This window comes from Centropristis striata, chromosome 7 (assembly GCF_030273125.1).
Source record: "Centropristis striata isolate RG_2023a ecotype Rhode Island chromosome 7, C.striata_1.0, whole genome shotgun sequence".
In the NCBI taxonomy this organism is placed as follows: Eukaryota; Metazoa; Chordata; class Actinopteri; order Perciformes; family Serranidae; genus Centropristis; species Centropristis striata.
In genome coordinates, this window is record NC_081523.1 from 7,039,253 (window position 1) to 7,055,556 (window position 16,304).

At 36.8% G+C, this 16,304-nt stretch overlaps 1 protein-coding gene across 1 annotated transcript in view; it reads left to right on the forward strand.

Moving 5' to 3' along the window:
- nos1 (nitric oxide synthase 1 (neuronal)) overlaps positions 1-15,878 on the forward strand; it is a 67,932-nt gene extending 52,054 nt beyond the window's left edge. Inside the window, exons 20-28 of the mRNA XM_059336785.1 lie at positions 3,135-3,213; positions 3,397-3,590; positions 5,541-5,710; positions 7,694-7,904; positions 8,881-8,968; positions 9,458-9,579; positions 11,348-11,496; positions 12,714-12,908; positions 15,756-15,878. Of these exons, the coding sequence (XP_059192768.1) occupies positions 3,135-3,213; positions 3,397-3,590; positions 5,541-5,710; positions 7,694-7,904; positions 8,881-8,968; positions 9,458-9,579; positions 11,348-11,496; positions 12,714-12,908; positions 15,756-15,878 (1,331 nt within the window). The remainder of the gene's footprint in view (positions 1-3,134; positions 3,214-3,396; positions 3,591-5,540; positions 5,711-7,693; positions 7,905-8,880; positions 8,969-9,457; positions 9,580-11,347; positions 11,497-12,713; positions 12,909-15,755) is intronic.
- The last annotated feature ends 426 nt before the right edge of the window (positions 15,879-16,304 follow it).

Genomic DNA, 16,304 nt, shown 5'->3' on the forward strand with positions numbered 1-16,304 from the left:
TTGGATATCCACTGAAGTTACCAAATATAGTTCTTTGCCCGATAAAGGGTTAAAGGGCAAAATAAGTGCTAGGGTTCGAGTTAGGGTATAATGTATAATGTAAGGTTAGCAGCATCATTTATTTATTTATTGGATCTCCATTAGCTCCAGCACATTAGCATAGCTATTCTCCCTGGAGTCCAAACATTAAATCAAATTGTCCATTCTCCGAGATCATCAACAACACAAAAACAACAACAACAACAACAACTGTCAATATAGTCACAACATATATACAATTATAGACACTGACAAACATGTGTAACAAGGAACCTGGTCTCACAGGAATCCGTGAAATAGCCACGGATTCGCTTAACTCAAAATCCGTGGACTAGCCACGGAATCACTCAAATTTCCGTGAAACTGACACGGATTTCGCTACAATGCAAGTTAATGACAGTCATATCCTGTGGCTATTCCATGGATATTTTTTCCTATTGGTTTGTGTCCAAGTCACATGACTTTCAAGGTCCCGGCGGTCAGAACAAAAAACATGGCGGACAGTTCTCTCATTTTTAGTGAAAAAATCAATATTTTGACTTAGTTTCTGCATAAAAATGGATTTTGATCACATTTCTAGCAAGAAATATATGTTTTATTTTCTAAATATTCACTCAGTGAATGTACATAATCACTTTGTATGTTGGAATAGCCACGGGATATGACTGTCATTAACTTGCATTGTAGCAAAATCCGTGTCAGTTTCACAGAAATTTGAGTGATTCCGTGGCTATTCCACGGATTTTGAGTTAAGCAAATCCGTGGCTATTTCACGGATTCCTGTTAGACCATGTTGATCACAAGACATGACGCAACACTTGTACAGTACAATTAAGAGTCCATACACAACATTAAAACACCATAGCATAACATACAAACAGATACCAAAAAATAAATAAAAATAGATAAAGGAAAAATCGGCCTCACAGGATAGGAAGATTGTTTATACAGTTTAGCTACTGCAGCTGCAACATTAAAAGAAACTGTTGAAGCAAAAAATTATACCTAAATGTGTCTGCTGAGGGCTGGTCGGGTTATTGATCAAGAGCTGAGATTTGTGGCTCTGTAGTGGAAAGAAAAATGATAATAGGATGAGATTTAAAGGACCCTTGTAGCCTTGAGGTCTTGAGGTCTAGTGTCCAAAATGTTGGACCAGATGTGAAAAAGACCAGTCACTCTGCTCTCTAATTTACATGAATTAATTAGGAGCTTAATATGAGATAAAGATTGTAATCTAGCTTGACTCTGGGCAGCATGATATTAAATCTGTTATAAGGCTGAACTGTGTCTGAACTGTGTCAGCTCTGGACTTCTACACTTATTAATAAGTATAATTGTTAAAGGAAACTTTTGTATTTTTCAACCTGGACCCTATTTCCCTACATTTTTGTTTCAAAGTGACTAATGGGGACTAGGGATGGGAATAATTAATTGGTGATCAATGAATGGTTATTAAGAATTTGATCGATAACGTGGAATTTTTAATCGATCTGCGTATTTTTTAAATTTTGCTTTTATCTTTGACTGCGTATCAGTACTCACTGAACTGAAACACGGCCGAATACAGGAATATGTAAATCATAAATAAATACAGAATGCATCAAATTCCAGAAGTGCATATTTACAAAAAATTTAATTTCATCAATTTGAACATAAAAAATATTGTCTTCAGTTTTTAATGGCATACATGTCAAAAATAGTTAATTATCGCGACCTGTTTTATACATTTTTTAACTTTTATTGTAATCAGAGTTGTAATTGTAAAATTGCGTCGAAGGATTACATCACAGCTCATTTTCATGGCTGCAGGACTTTTGCTTAATAATGTCTCCATTATTTAATTGGACATTAATTAACAGGAAAATAAGATTTAAGCTAAAAAAAAAAAAAAAAAAGTAATGCTGTCTAATACAACAGCACTGCAACAAATCCTTCCTTCTTGAAGGTTGTAATGTTCTGTGTTGAAACTGTTTGGATTCAACTTAATTTCGGAAGTTGCACTTTGTGGTGCTTTTGAACTCTATTGCATTATATAGAGTTGTTATTTTCTTTGTGTCCTCGACATAAAGGAACAACACAATAACCTGAGGATTAAACAAAGGATTTCTTTATTTAACAAAACTGCCATTAACCAAAACTTTGGAGTTCTGGCCCAAAAAAACAAAAGAATGGAGGAAGTCTGACTCAGAATCCGCCCCAAACTATAATCACAACAATGTTTCAACTAAACTTGAAACAAAACTGTAGCCACCAGACATCCACCCTTAAAAGAAATGAAAGAAAAATAAGGTTAAAAAGGAAGCATCAGGAGCAACTAGGAGCGAGAGAAAGCAGAAGAAACAGGCAGTGATCAAAATAAAAACAAACACCTGCAATAAATCATATAAGCATATTCCCATAAATGATAAACTCATCCTTGATTAAAAGCAGATCATGTCTTTTCATAAAAAGATTCGGTAACATTTTATATTAGGGAACACATATTCTACATAAATTAATTAATTAATTAATTAATTAATTAATTAATTAAAAAAACATTAATTAGTTGCTTATTAGCATGCAAATAAATAACATATTGCCTCTTAATTAGTCATTATTAAGTATTTATTAATGCCTTATTCTGCATGACCTTATTATACAACCAATAAGCCATTAACTAAGAGTTTTCCCTCAATATGTTACTTATTTGCATGCTAATAACTACTAGCAACTAGATTAGGGAACACATATTCAACATTAATTAAAGTATTTCAATAACCTATTATAATTCTTGTTTCATTGCCGTGTTGTGCCTTTGTTTTGTTTTTCTAGTTTCTTGCTCTGTATAGTTATATGTTCTTTTTTATTTTTATGTTACATTAGGGAATCCCACTATTCAAGCCCCATGAGGGGTTTTTGGGGTTTTCCTGGCATGTCTTTATTTTATTTCAATATGTATATGGAATATATAAATTGTATTATTGTTGTTGTTATTATGTTATTTTCTTTCTTTGAAAACTGTGCCAAATAAATCAAATCAAAGTGTTACCAAAGACTCTTGTAGACCAGTTTCTAAATAAAATATGTGATGTAATTCTGTTTCTGTCTGCCAACAGCATTGAACACTATTCACAAGAAGAAGGTTTACGCAGCAAAGATGCTCGAATCGCAAAACTTGCAAAGTCCTAAATCAAAGTAAGTATGTTCTGACACATGAAAGAGAGAAATAATTAGAGTCACTAAACTGAAATAAGATCAAATTGATCTAATGCACTCTGCTTGTGTCGTTATTCCTTTGACTGTGGTGTGTGTGGACTAAACTGAGCAGACTGAAAATGTTGCAGCGCCGTTCCCTAATTCTCTGATCTCTTTTTACAGTCGCTCCACCATATTTGTGCGGCTCCACACAAACAACCACGACAGGCTGAGCTACCATCCCGGCGACCATCTGGGCATCTTCCCTGGCAACCACGAGGACCTGGTGACAGCTCTCATAGATAAATTAGAGGACGCTCCACCTGTCAATCAAATCGTGAAAGTGGAGTTCCTGGAGGAGAGGAACACTGCCCTAGGTGGGTGATTTAGGCTATTAGCGACGTCACGCTACTTTACGAATGCGGTAGGCGTGCAGCCGGGAGCGTCGCAGGTTGGAATCTGGGCAGGATGTCAAAATCAAAACATGAATAACAAACCGCCTCTCTTGCTTCAACAGACAACATGAAGTCACACTTTAGCGAGGTAGCTGCTGCGTGCCCAGAAATGCTTCAGTTGTGGTGACACCATGTGACATAAGTGAGATTTTCACTGTGACTGTGAAGCAAGGTGCTTCTTAAACACAGCATGTGGGCTTGGTCAAACTTTACCTTGACATATAAAGCTCTTCATGGCTTATTAAACTTTCTGCAGTCCTCTCAAAAAATGCTTTTTCCTATCACACTAAAGCGGCATCTATGGAAGTAAATCTGTGTCATCGGAGTTTGAAATAAAAAAGTTGACGTTGAATTTCTAGCACTGAATATTTATGCATTGACATTATGTATCTGAATGTTTTTCAACGTTAAAATTTCAACTGCAAAAAATTCAAACTCAAAAAATTTAGATTTTCACTGTGACTGTGAAGCAAAGTGCTTCTTAAACACAGCATGTGGGCTTGGTCAAACTTTACCTTGACACACTGATTATTAAACTTCCTGCAGTCCTCTCAAAAAATGCTTTATCCTATCACACTAAAGCAGCATCTTCCAGGGCTGAAAAGTGAAGCCAGCGCAAAACTGCAATGCCTCGACTGGCCACTTGAGGCTGGCTGCAAAAGCGAGCAAATCCTCATAGACGCCCATGTTAAAATGCCCAACTTTACAGCAGAAATAATCATGTTTACAGCCTGGTACCAACAATGATTTTGGTCACTGTAGCGAATATGTTGCTACGTGAGAACTGTGAGGGAGGTAAATTTTTAAAGAACCCACCCATTAAATTTATATTAAGGCTTAAAGTTGTGTTAAATTAAGGGTTAGGCATTGATTGACAGGACCTCACTGCTAGCTAGCAGCTGCATTCAGCCCACTTCAGATTGTCCCTGCTCCACCTCTTTGCCCTTTTCTTGGGTTAACCAAGATTGTGACAGCCAGAGCAACACTGTGAGCTTCATTTCAGCTCTTCAGAACTTATCACGGAGATTATTTTCAGATTTTAAACAGTCGATGGTCATGCTAAACTTGATCGTCTGCATGGATAATTTGTGTCCCTGCAGTCTTTTGAACTTTCAACTTGTTGTATTAAAAGTAATCATTTTTTAAAATTCCCATTAAGGGGTTTGTGCCTTTAAGATCTGCTTGTTTTGTGACTTAATTGTGTCTTATTTATGATTTGAACTACATGTGTGTAGGATATATCCAAAACTACCCTAATTTTTTTTGCATTTGCAAGCTAAAATGCATGCAGATATTTCTTAAACTTTTTATTAGAAAACTGTTACCTAGTCTCCTTTTACCACTATTTCGAACTCAACCGAGTAAATGGTTAGCAGTAAATGCTCTGCTACGTTAACCAGATAGTCGCAAACTTTATCTTTTTGCCATTTGGAGCAGGACAGATTGTGAAATATGATTTTATTAGTGCTTTAGCAATGCCTGCTACACCTAGAAAAGGTCGTAAATTGCAAAAAAAAATTGCTAAAAAAAGATAAAACACTGTAGATTACATGAGGTTTTTCCTCCTTTCGAGGTTTTTCTTCCTTTCTTCTCCTTACATGTGCTGTATTTCTATCTCTTCCTCCCTGTCTTCCTGTCCTGTTCACCTCTGTCTTATTGTTTGTGTGTGTTGTATATGTTTGGACGGGATGATGGCTCTGCATTTCGTTGCTTTGTACTTGTGACATGTGCAATGACAATAAAGTTGAATCTAATCTAATCTAGATTAGAGGGTGGCAGCAGATTTGGGTGATAACTTTCTATGAGTTTATTTCCATAAAAGGGTATACAAAATCTGAATTAATGCATCTTTCACCTTCTTCTTTCCTGCAGGTGTGATCAGTAACTGGACAAGTGAGACTCGTAGCCCTCCCTGCACCATCTACCAGGCCTTCCAGTATTTCCTGGACATCACCACGCCACCGAGCCCCGTGCTGCTGCAGCAGTTTGCTGCTCTGGCAACCAATGACAAGCAGAAAAAGAAACTAGAGCTCCTCAGTAAGGTAAATTCACTTAGTGTTCGGCGTTACCATTAACACTGACCTTTAGAGTTATCGAGCTGCTGCTGCACTGAGCGCTTAGCTCGGTTCGTGACAAGACACATAAGGGATTTGCGGTGTACGTGCGTAGGCTACATCCAAAAATAGGCTCTCCCTCTTTTTGCCATTTGCGAGGCAAATGTATGCAGATATTCTTTCACTTTCTATTAGAACACTTTTCGAAGCGAGGTTCTATAAAAAGTTGCCATGTGTTTAAGGCAAAACAATCGCTAACACATTCATCATGTTTGCCATCAAAATACGGGAGAGAGTTTTCTGTTTCTGAAAGCCGATTTGATGCACTTTGCACCGACGGAAATATGTACAGCAGAGGTGAGCTGGCGCCAAATTAAAGCCGTTGATCGTTCTAACCCAGAGCCATTCCCCCTCGCAGTGCCTCCCACAATTCACTCTCCATTTTTGTCAATGTGTGGAAAAGGCTGGCTGAGGCCAAGCAGTGAGTCATATGCTCATCCATCGAATCATTGTCACCAAAGCTGGAGGGAAAGATGGAAGGCTTCAGAAACAGTACAGTAGAATCGGCACTGCAGAGCATTTTTTGTTTTATATGCCCTAAATATCAGGCTTATTTCACAATGAAAGCAGGATTTTCAGACTTTTCTAATCCCCCTTTTTTCCTCATATCAAACATTAGACAACAGTCAAGCTGTCATGTTGGTCTAATTACTGTGTTCTTGCTTTAAAGTTCATTAACAATATCTCAATAAATGAACTATATCAGTCCTTGAAAAGGCCAACAGCCCCGTCTGTGCATCAAGGTTAAATAAAAAGACCAAAAGTACTTTTGCTGTTAAATGTTCACTAATTGTACATACAGAGCTTCAAACAGCGCTTCAGGCTCAGAGAGAGAACCACACCAGGCTTCTTCATGGTCACTGTGTCGCTCATTAGCAGCTTGAGAACAAAGCAAAAAAGTTGGTAACATACCAAAGTTTTTTAGCCTGGTGGCTTTGCTCTAAATTCATCACATCCAAATGTCAGTGATGACACACAAAAACAGTTGGGCAGTGAATGGAGAATGGCCGCCTCCTGCTCTCCACCCAGACATGTTTACAGATCTAAAAGAGGAAACAGAGGACACCTGGTTTCTCAATAACTTAATAAATATATATAGAATAGAATATATATTAGAATAGAATAGAATATATATATTAAAAGTCTGAGAATATATATTGAAACCTGAGAATATATATTGAAATTTGAGATTATATTGAAGGTTTTAACCGAATTCTCAGTTTTCCAATGTATATTCTCAGGTTTCTATATATATTCTCAGACTTTTAATATATATTTTCAGGTTTCAATATATATTTTCAGACTTTTGATATATATTCTCAGGTTTCAATAAATATTCTCAGACTTTAAATATATATTCTCAGGTTTTAATATATTTTCTCAGGTTTCTATATATATTCTCAGACTTTTAATATATATTCTCAGAATTTCAACATATATTCTCAGATTTCAATAAATATTCTCAGACTTTTAATATATATTCTCAGGTTTCAATAAATATTGTCAGACTTTTAATATATATTCTCAGGTTTCTATATATATTCACAGAATTTCAATATATATTCTCAGATTTCAATAAATATTGTCAGACTTTTAATATATATTCTCAGGTTTCTATATATATTCTCAGATTTCAATAAATATTGTCAGACTTTTAATATATATTCTCAGGTTTCTATATATATTCTCAGACTTTTTATATATATCCTCAAGTTTCAATATATATATTCTCAGGTTTTGAATCCATATATATATATCAATTTCCTGAACGGCATGCCATATATATATATATATATATATATATATATATATATATATATATATATATATATATATATATATATATATATATATACCTGCACTATACACCTTCACTTTTATCCCACCTTTTCTGTCTCTGTGCCATCCCAGGGCTTGCAGGAGTACGAAGAGTGGAAGTGGTACAACAATCCGACCCTGGTGGAGGTGCTGGAGGAGTTCCCCTCCATCCAGATGCCCTCCACTCTGCTGCTCACCCAGCTGCCCCTGCTGCAGCCTCGCTACTACTCCATCAGCTCCTCTCCAGACCTGCACCCAGGAGAGATCCACCTCACCGTGGCTGTGGTCTCTTACCGAGCCAGAGGTAAGGACCCTGCTACCCATTTGGGGCTCTTTTTCAGCACTATCTAATGTCTCTCCAAGGATTTTTTAAGGCTGCGTGGGTGTAGCTGCAGGTGGTTTCATATATTTCTGCCGACTGCAGGATGAACTTTAGTGCTCCCATTAGGCTTTTGAGGGTTTGAATTTGGTCTCTTTTTTTTTCACTGGCATTTTGTATGGCCACTTTTTCTGCAAAAACGCATAATAAACTCTCTCATACCCTGCAGTGTCTTGTAAAACTGTATTTAGCAGTAAGCTATTACTCAAAAAGCAGCAATGAGTGCATATCCTGTATATATATTTTGCTTCAGTTCGGTTTATGCCGTGGATAAAAGGCACTGTGGCTGTGGCTCTTTCAAGGTTGCTGCAAAGACTCGAAAAGTCAAATGACTCAGCCTCTCTGAGAACCCTCGGATGGCTCAAAGAAAATTGATTGGAAGTTATCTTGGAAAGCCAGTCTGCTTCATGGGGCAACCAGACCACGACTGTAATTACAACAAACATAGATTTAGAAGCACCTCAGGAAGATGCTATATCTGCACACCGATTCTATTTAGAGATTTGGACACAAACACTAATAAGAGAAAACACTGCAGGTATCCCAGTCCGTCTGACAAAATGCATTGTTTCAATTCAAGTGTAAGAACACTGTTCTTTATATGCAATTAGCATCTATACTATCAGCTGGTCAAGCAGCAAAGATTACCAGATGCCAACGCTACTATTTTCTCTAACATATAATGTGTACTTGTGCAAACATATTATCATGATTGTAAAGGCAGCGGTTGAATAGCTGTAATTTCCCTTTAGAGAAAGAGAGAGAGAGAAAGAAAGAAATGGCCCTAGCCTTGGAAGACGTGTTACGGCCACTCTTCTCCTGTTAGTTTGTGCACGTAAAGAGAGTGGGAGGTGGAGAGAAAAAGGTAAAGTGCTCGCTTGCTAATAATCCTGCTTTTCAGATGGAGCGGGACCTATTCACCATGGAGTGTGTTCGTCGTGGCTCAACAGGATAGAGAAAGGGGAGATGGTGCCGTGTTTTGTCCGGAGGTAAATATCACTAAATTTTGGAGACTGCAGAGGAAGTAGTAGTGTGGCGTGTTAAAAAGAAAGTTTGACATTTTTTGGGAAATGAACTAATAAACAGCTCATGTCTCTTTGGTAAATATGAAGCTAAAACCCAACAGCTGGTTAGCTTAGCATAAAGAGTGGAAACAGGCACTTGGTTTGACAGAGGAAGCAGTATTGTGGCAAGATAAAAAGAAAGTTTGACATTTTTGGGGGAAAATAAGCTAATATACAGTCATGGAAAAAAATATTAGACTACCCTTGTTTTCTTCAATTTATTTTTATATTTTGGTTTAGTTTTAGTTTTTCAAAACAATTGTGAGTGTTAGAGGGGCTGCTAGATGTTTTTTTTGTTACCATTGGACAGGTTTGGCTGTTTCCAGTCTACTTTAAGTGAATTTCTCAAGCTTTGCGGTCCCTTTTTTCGACATTTTAACCTAATTTATTCTTTTGTCTTTTGCATTACTTTAGTGCTCCGTCATTCCAGCTTCCCAAAGACAACCAAGCTCCTTGTATCCTGGTGGGTCCAGGAACAGGGATCGCCCCTTTCAGAAGCTTCTGGCAACAGAGACTATATGACCTTGAACACAACGGTTGGTTTTCTACCCATTCCTTAAAGATGCATTTATTACTACCTTTATATGAGGATTTGCAATGGATTTACACAGCTGCACATCAACCTGCAGACAGAATCTTCAATTTGACAGCTGATTATAATAATATCCAGGACTAGGGCTGGGCGATATGGACCACCAGTCATATCCTGTTATATATTTAGGCTGAATACCAATATATGATATGCAGTCATGGAAAAAATGATTAGACCACCCTTGTTTTCTTCAATGTCTTGTTCATTTTAATGCCTGGTACAAATGAAGGTACATTTGTTTGGACAGATATAATGATAACAGCAAAAATAGCTTATAAGAGTTTAATTCAAGAGCTGATATCTAGACATTTCCCACGATTTTCTTGATAAAGATTTTAATTATTATCAAGAAAACCATGGAAAATGGCTAGAAATCAGCTCTTAAATTAAAGAAAAAGGGTGGTCTAATAATTTTTTGCATGACTGTACATCCAAATATTTTTACCGCAAAGTAAGAGCAAATGTTCAGTCAAAGTCAAAGCCAAATATGACATGTCACAAGTAGTTTTATTGAAACTGTATATTTAAGTGAACATAAATACTGTATTACAACAGGGGTACCTTTTTTTTTTTTTTTTTTTTTAAATCAAAGCCCCATAAAGTTCACATTTAAATAAAAGAAATATCTTAAATAAAAATAACCTATGAAATAAAATAGGCCAATATTTATTCTGAAAAAAATATATTTATGTGAGAAAAGAATAACAAACATTACAAAAGAACTAAATATGACAAACCCTAGATAGGGCAGCATTTATATATAAAAGAAAAAAAATTGAACTATATCGACCTGCTGTCCCCGCGACCCGGCCCCGGATAAGCGGAGGAAAATGGATGGATGGATGAATGGATGGATAAATGCGATGTGGTCTAATTCCATATCGCATTTAAAATTTTATCGATACATTTTTTTATATGGAAATATTGCCCAGCCCTATCCAGGACAAGATGATTAATTTACTTTTGAGTGATAATGGAGTTGAGACTTGAGATTTAGATACGACCTGAAACAGCACACTACAAAAAAAGAAAAGTTGGGTGAACTCAAAATTTCAATGCAACAAACTTCAATAAATGTTTAAGTTGGACAATTAAACTAAATATTTTAAGTTTTGTTTTTGAGTTTGCACAACTCTGAATTCAACTCAACAAATGAATTTTTGTCAACTCAACTGTAGGTTGTACTAATTTATAATTTAACATTGTAATAACTTTTAATCCTTACTTCTGCTAACTTCTGCAATGTGCTGAATTGGCACGATTGTAACGCCGCTATGAAATGTCAGCTAATGTTGCAACCACAATTTTGAGTTAGCATTGATACGCTAATGGCTACTCTTGTAGCTGTAACAAGCAGCGCCGCTAGCATCAGTTAGCCGCTAGCGTTCGCTAATGACTGAATTTCACCGCTTTCCCGCATTTCACAACAAAGGAATAAGAGTTAGCAGAACTATTGTCCCTTGTTGTGAACCCCAACGTAAAGATATAAGTAACAACAACTCACAAACTTGTTTTTGAGCAGACAACTGGCTTCCTTTGTTGTGCTAACTTACATTATTGCCCTAAATGTCAATAATTCATATTTCCAAGTTTTACCAACTTAAATCACTGTTTTAAGGCCAAAAAATACAAGTTGGCTTTTTTGCAGTGCAGACCATTACTTCTACAACACCACTCAGAGCAATAAAATATCTATGCCCATTATCTTTCAGGAATCGAGTCGTGCCCCATGATCCTGGTGTTTGGCTGTCGGCAGTCTGAGATGGACCACATCTACAAGGAAGAGACCATCCAGGCCAAGAACAAAGAGGCGTTCAAGGAGCTCTACACGGCCTATTCCAGAGAACCCGGCAAACCAAAGGTACAAGCACCAAATTGTCGATAGCTGCCGATGAGTCAGCTTGTCACAACTCTCGTCGGGCTGCTGTGTGGGTTTGAAATAAAATCAGTGTAGAGAAAGGGCTGAATAAAAACTCCTGCGGTTATATTCTGGAGTAAGATCACTCCGATTGACATCATGTTTTTCTCATCTCACAGTTTTCTACAGTATTTGTTTTGTCGTCTTTATTTCTCTGCTTTCTTTGCTGTTCTGAAGGATGACTTGTTTTGCAGTGATGTTCAACGACTGAGTTTAAAAAAAGAACAAAATCTACACTCAAGAAAAAGCAAACTGGGTGTCTGTTACCTTATCCTTAGTCTGACATGTAGCTTCTACTAAGTACAATTATGTTTTGTGTTTGAACAGTTTTAAAACATGTAGTTTTAAAATGCAACACTTTAAAAGAACCTGGTCTCACAGGAATCCGTGGAATAGCCACGGATTCACTCAAATTTCCGTGAAACTGACACGGATTTCGCTACAATGCAAGTTAATGACAGTCATACCCCGTGTTCTTCGGTGAAAATATGCATTGCGACACTCCCGCATGTATTCTCATTTTGTGTCTTTTTTTAGTCAATTGTGTGTCTTTTTTGGTCATTTTTTGTCTTTTTTTTGTCATTTTGTGTCTTTTTTAGTCATTTTGTGTTCTTTTTTTACTCATTTTGTGTCTTTTTTTGTCATTTTGGTTTTTTTATTTCATCATTTTGTGTCATTTTGTATCTTTTTTTTGGTCATTTTGTGTCTTTTTTTAGTCATTTTGTGTCTTTTTTTTTGTAATTTTGTGTCTTTTTGTGTCTTTTTTTGGTGATAATTTCAAAGTTCTGGAAAAGTCCCATGTTGCATTGCGACACTCCCACAAGTATTCTGATGCATTTCATTGGCCAAGAGACCGAAAATAGGTGGTAAAAACTACAAATACTAGAAATGCAGTAATGCTTTCCCGGCTTAAATGGGTTAAAGAGGAACATGATTCTGTGAGATTTTTTGTCATTCCACAGCACCGCACCTTGATAAACAAAAGAGAATTTGGCAACATACAGCCTTTCAGCTCGCAGTTTGCAAATTCAACTTCATTTCACTTCAGTTCCCATCTCTCACCAGTCTGGGTTTTTTTCCACATTGTCTCCTTTCCTGTACTTTTCTCACACTTGATTTCTTCATGCACACTCATCATTCCTCCTCTGCCTCCCTGTCAGAAATATGTACAGGATGTACTGCGCGAGCAGCTGTCAGAGACGGTGTATCAGTGCCTGAGGGAGGAGGGAGGACACATCTACGTGTGCGGGGATGTTACGATGGCTGGGGATGTTCTCAAGACTGTCCAGCAAATCATCAAGCAGCAGGCCAACATGACCCTGGAGGACGCTGGCTTCTTCATCAGCAAGCTGCGGGTAAGAGAGAGGCTAGTAACTGGTGCAGCTCATGACAATGTTCACCGTGCGACTGTTAATATTTTAGCTTTTGCATGGCAGAAAAGGCAAACACAAGTAAGTTTTATGGTAAACTGCCCAGCAGATTTTCACATTTCTTGCCTTCAAACAGATATTTTGTGCAATGGTATAGATAGAAAGATCAGGGGGTCACCACAAGCAACTTTATATTAAAATTCAGCATAAAGAGTAAACCAGAAATCGTAGGAATCATCCTGTTGGAACCCTTAAAAGACTTCTCCACTGATTCAGTACTGCACAACAGCAGAAGCAGAGATATTTGTTTTTTCATTCTATGCATCTTTCTTGTCAAAACGCACCACCTCATTACCCACAATGCAACTTGAACGCTGACTTACTGTTCCATCTGACTCACAGTTATGTTTCCTCCAGTCTTTTATTTTGGAGAAATTGATGGAAGTTTGCAAAACCAAAGCATGAAGACTGCCTCTTTGTGTCACATTCAACATTTAGCTTTCACATTTAACTGTGCTGCATTAATATTTTGGCTATTCAATGCTTTTATGGGCTTAAAATTGTACTTTTATTTGTACTTTTACTTTTGATACTTCAAGAACATTTTCCAATCCAATCCACTTTATTTTTATAGCACATTTAAACAACAAAAACGTCTCCAAAGTGCTGTACATAGAATCAACAATAAAACAAACATTTCCATATAACAATCAGCAATAAATAATAAGTGTATACATCTAAAATGATGCTATAAATAAAACAATACAATCAAACAGATAAACATAGTAAAATAAATAAAAGACGTAGTTAAAAGTAGTAAAAGAAATAAAAGAAATAAAAGACACAGAGGACCACAAAACTCACGCAAAGTTAAAACGCCAAGGAATAAAAATTAAAATGATAATAAAATATCCATATTAATTATTTTATTTCCATATAATAATTATCGTGACAGGCCTAAGTACTTTTACTTAAGTAAGAGATCTGAATACTTTTTCCAAAACTGACCAGGGGTTATGTGTCAGACTTTTTCTCAATTGGACCCCAAACTGTATATTAAAGATGGACGACATGACAGCTCCCCAAAAGTGAAGCCAAAACATTAAAATCCCCCCCTGGTGGCTGGCTGCAGTATAACACTTAATGTTAGCAGATGGGGACATTTGTGTTAATTTCTAATAACTTCATAACAATGTTCACCATTAAACCTCCCCTGAACAGCCTAGAGCAGGGGTGGTCAACCTGTGGCTCCAGAGCCTCATGTGGCTTTTTAGGCCGCCTGCAGGGGCTCCCCGTGGCTGAGACAAAAAAAATGATATACATATTTTTACATTAAAATGTTCATTTATCAATGGTGTAGACCAAAAGCTATTTGTATTACTCAATTGTAAAATTGTATAGCCTTTTTACAGCATATTTAAAAAGTTTTGACATTTAAGTCAACTAAAATGTGCTTCATAGCTTACGAAAGTCTCCGGCCCGGCGCCTTAACCTTTACGTTTTGACAACTTTGAGTTTAGTTTTCAGTTCCCCGATATAGACTAGTTTTTAAAATTATATTAATAAATGCTCAATATGACTATCAATAATTTTGGTAGGCTAATTTAGACTTATTAGGCTGTTTAATTTTCACTTTAGGCTCAATATAAGGTTTGTGGCTCCATTCCGCGATTTTCTCTTTTTTTTTGGCCAACAGTGGCTCTTTAGTTAGTAAAGGTTGCCCACCCCTGGCCTAGAGTGTCAGGGAAAAGAGGCTCACAAGTTTGAATCCAAACGAGCTGTGAAAAAAGTGAATAAGAAGTGCTCTCCAGCTTTCAGAGCTGCCCTCGTGCAATGCAATCAACACCCAGTTGAACGGGCGAGGCTCTACAGGGCAGCTTCTCCACATGCACGTATGTAACCGAGTGCTAAGCACGGAGCTGCTGAAAAACAGAAGGCGTGTTGAGTCAGTGTTTCCTGCACAAATGAAGGTTAAAAAAACACCCCCGCTGGCTTATTTTCATTTGTGAACTCAAGGGTAACAAGGCTATAAATAGAAGAGTGACACGTGTCACCAAGCCCACTATTAACACACTTACCTGTGTGGAATACAAACGGAGTGAAGAGTTGTTTTTCAGCACTGTTCAGTGAATCTGTCACAGGCAGACGAACACTCAGTAAACATCTGTTCATCTACAAACGTTTAATCATAGTGCGAAGTCTCAGTATTCTGTAATATAAGAGTAGGTGAAAAAATACACAAACCAAAGAATGTCTAAGAAGGAAAACACCAAAGATATATACAGTCAAAGAAAAAAATATTAGACCACCCTTGTTTTTTCTAATTTCTTGTTCATTTTAATACCTGGTACAACTAAAGGTACATTTGTTTGGACAAATATAATAATAACAACAAAAATAGCTCTTAAGAGTTTAATTTAAGAGCTGATATCTTTACATTTTTCATGGTTTTCTTGCTAATAACCAAAATCATTATCAAGAAAACTGCGGAAAATGTCTAGATATCAGCTCTTAAATCAAACTCTTATGGACTATTTTTGTTGTTATCATTATATTTGTCCAAACAAATGTACCTTTAGTTGTACCAGGCATTAAAATGAACAAGAAATTGTAGAAAACAATGGTAAATTAAATTATAATATTTTCCATGACTATATAGTAAGACCGTTGCTTGCTCTAACAGAAAAAGTTCACTCCGGCTGTTTATATAATCTCTTATTTCTTTCTTGTTTGAAATCAGGCCTGTCATTCACTGTTAAACAATACACAAAACAATATTGACCTCATATTTCCGTCCCTGTCTCTTTCTTTTCACCGTACCACCGTGTCCAGGATGAGAACCGCTACCACGAGGACATCTTCGGTGTCACCCTGCGCACCTACGAGGTCACCAACCGGCTTCGTTCAGAGTCGATCGCCTACATTGAGGAGAGCAAAAAGGACTCAGATGAGTAAGTGGATTGTGTCTTTAATTTCCAGCATTGTCCGTAGTGAGCGCTATCACTTTAACCCTTAATAGGGCACTCATTGAAATACTTGCAAATTCCAAATTACAACCCTAGAGAATATTGGAGGATATTACATACTGCCAGAATGTGTAAAAAAAGAATGAATCTGCGAGAAAAAAGTGTTTTTTTTTTCACTTTTTTCTCGTAAATCTGCAATTTTTTTTGCTCAGATTTGCCACTTTAAATCTCTTAAATCTGCTGCTTTTTTTCTTGTAGATTTGCCACTTTAATCTAGTAAATATGCAACTTTTTTCTTGAAATGTTACCTGAAGTTACCAAGTAGAGTTCTTAGCCTGATAAAGGGTTGAGGCTTTTCCTGATTGCAGATTGAGGTTATAAAAGCACAAAAGATCCCTTATGCAAGTAAATCTGC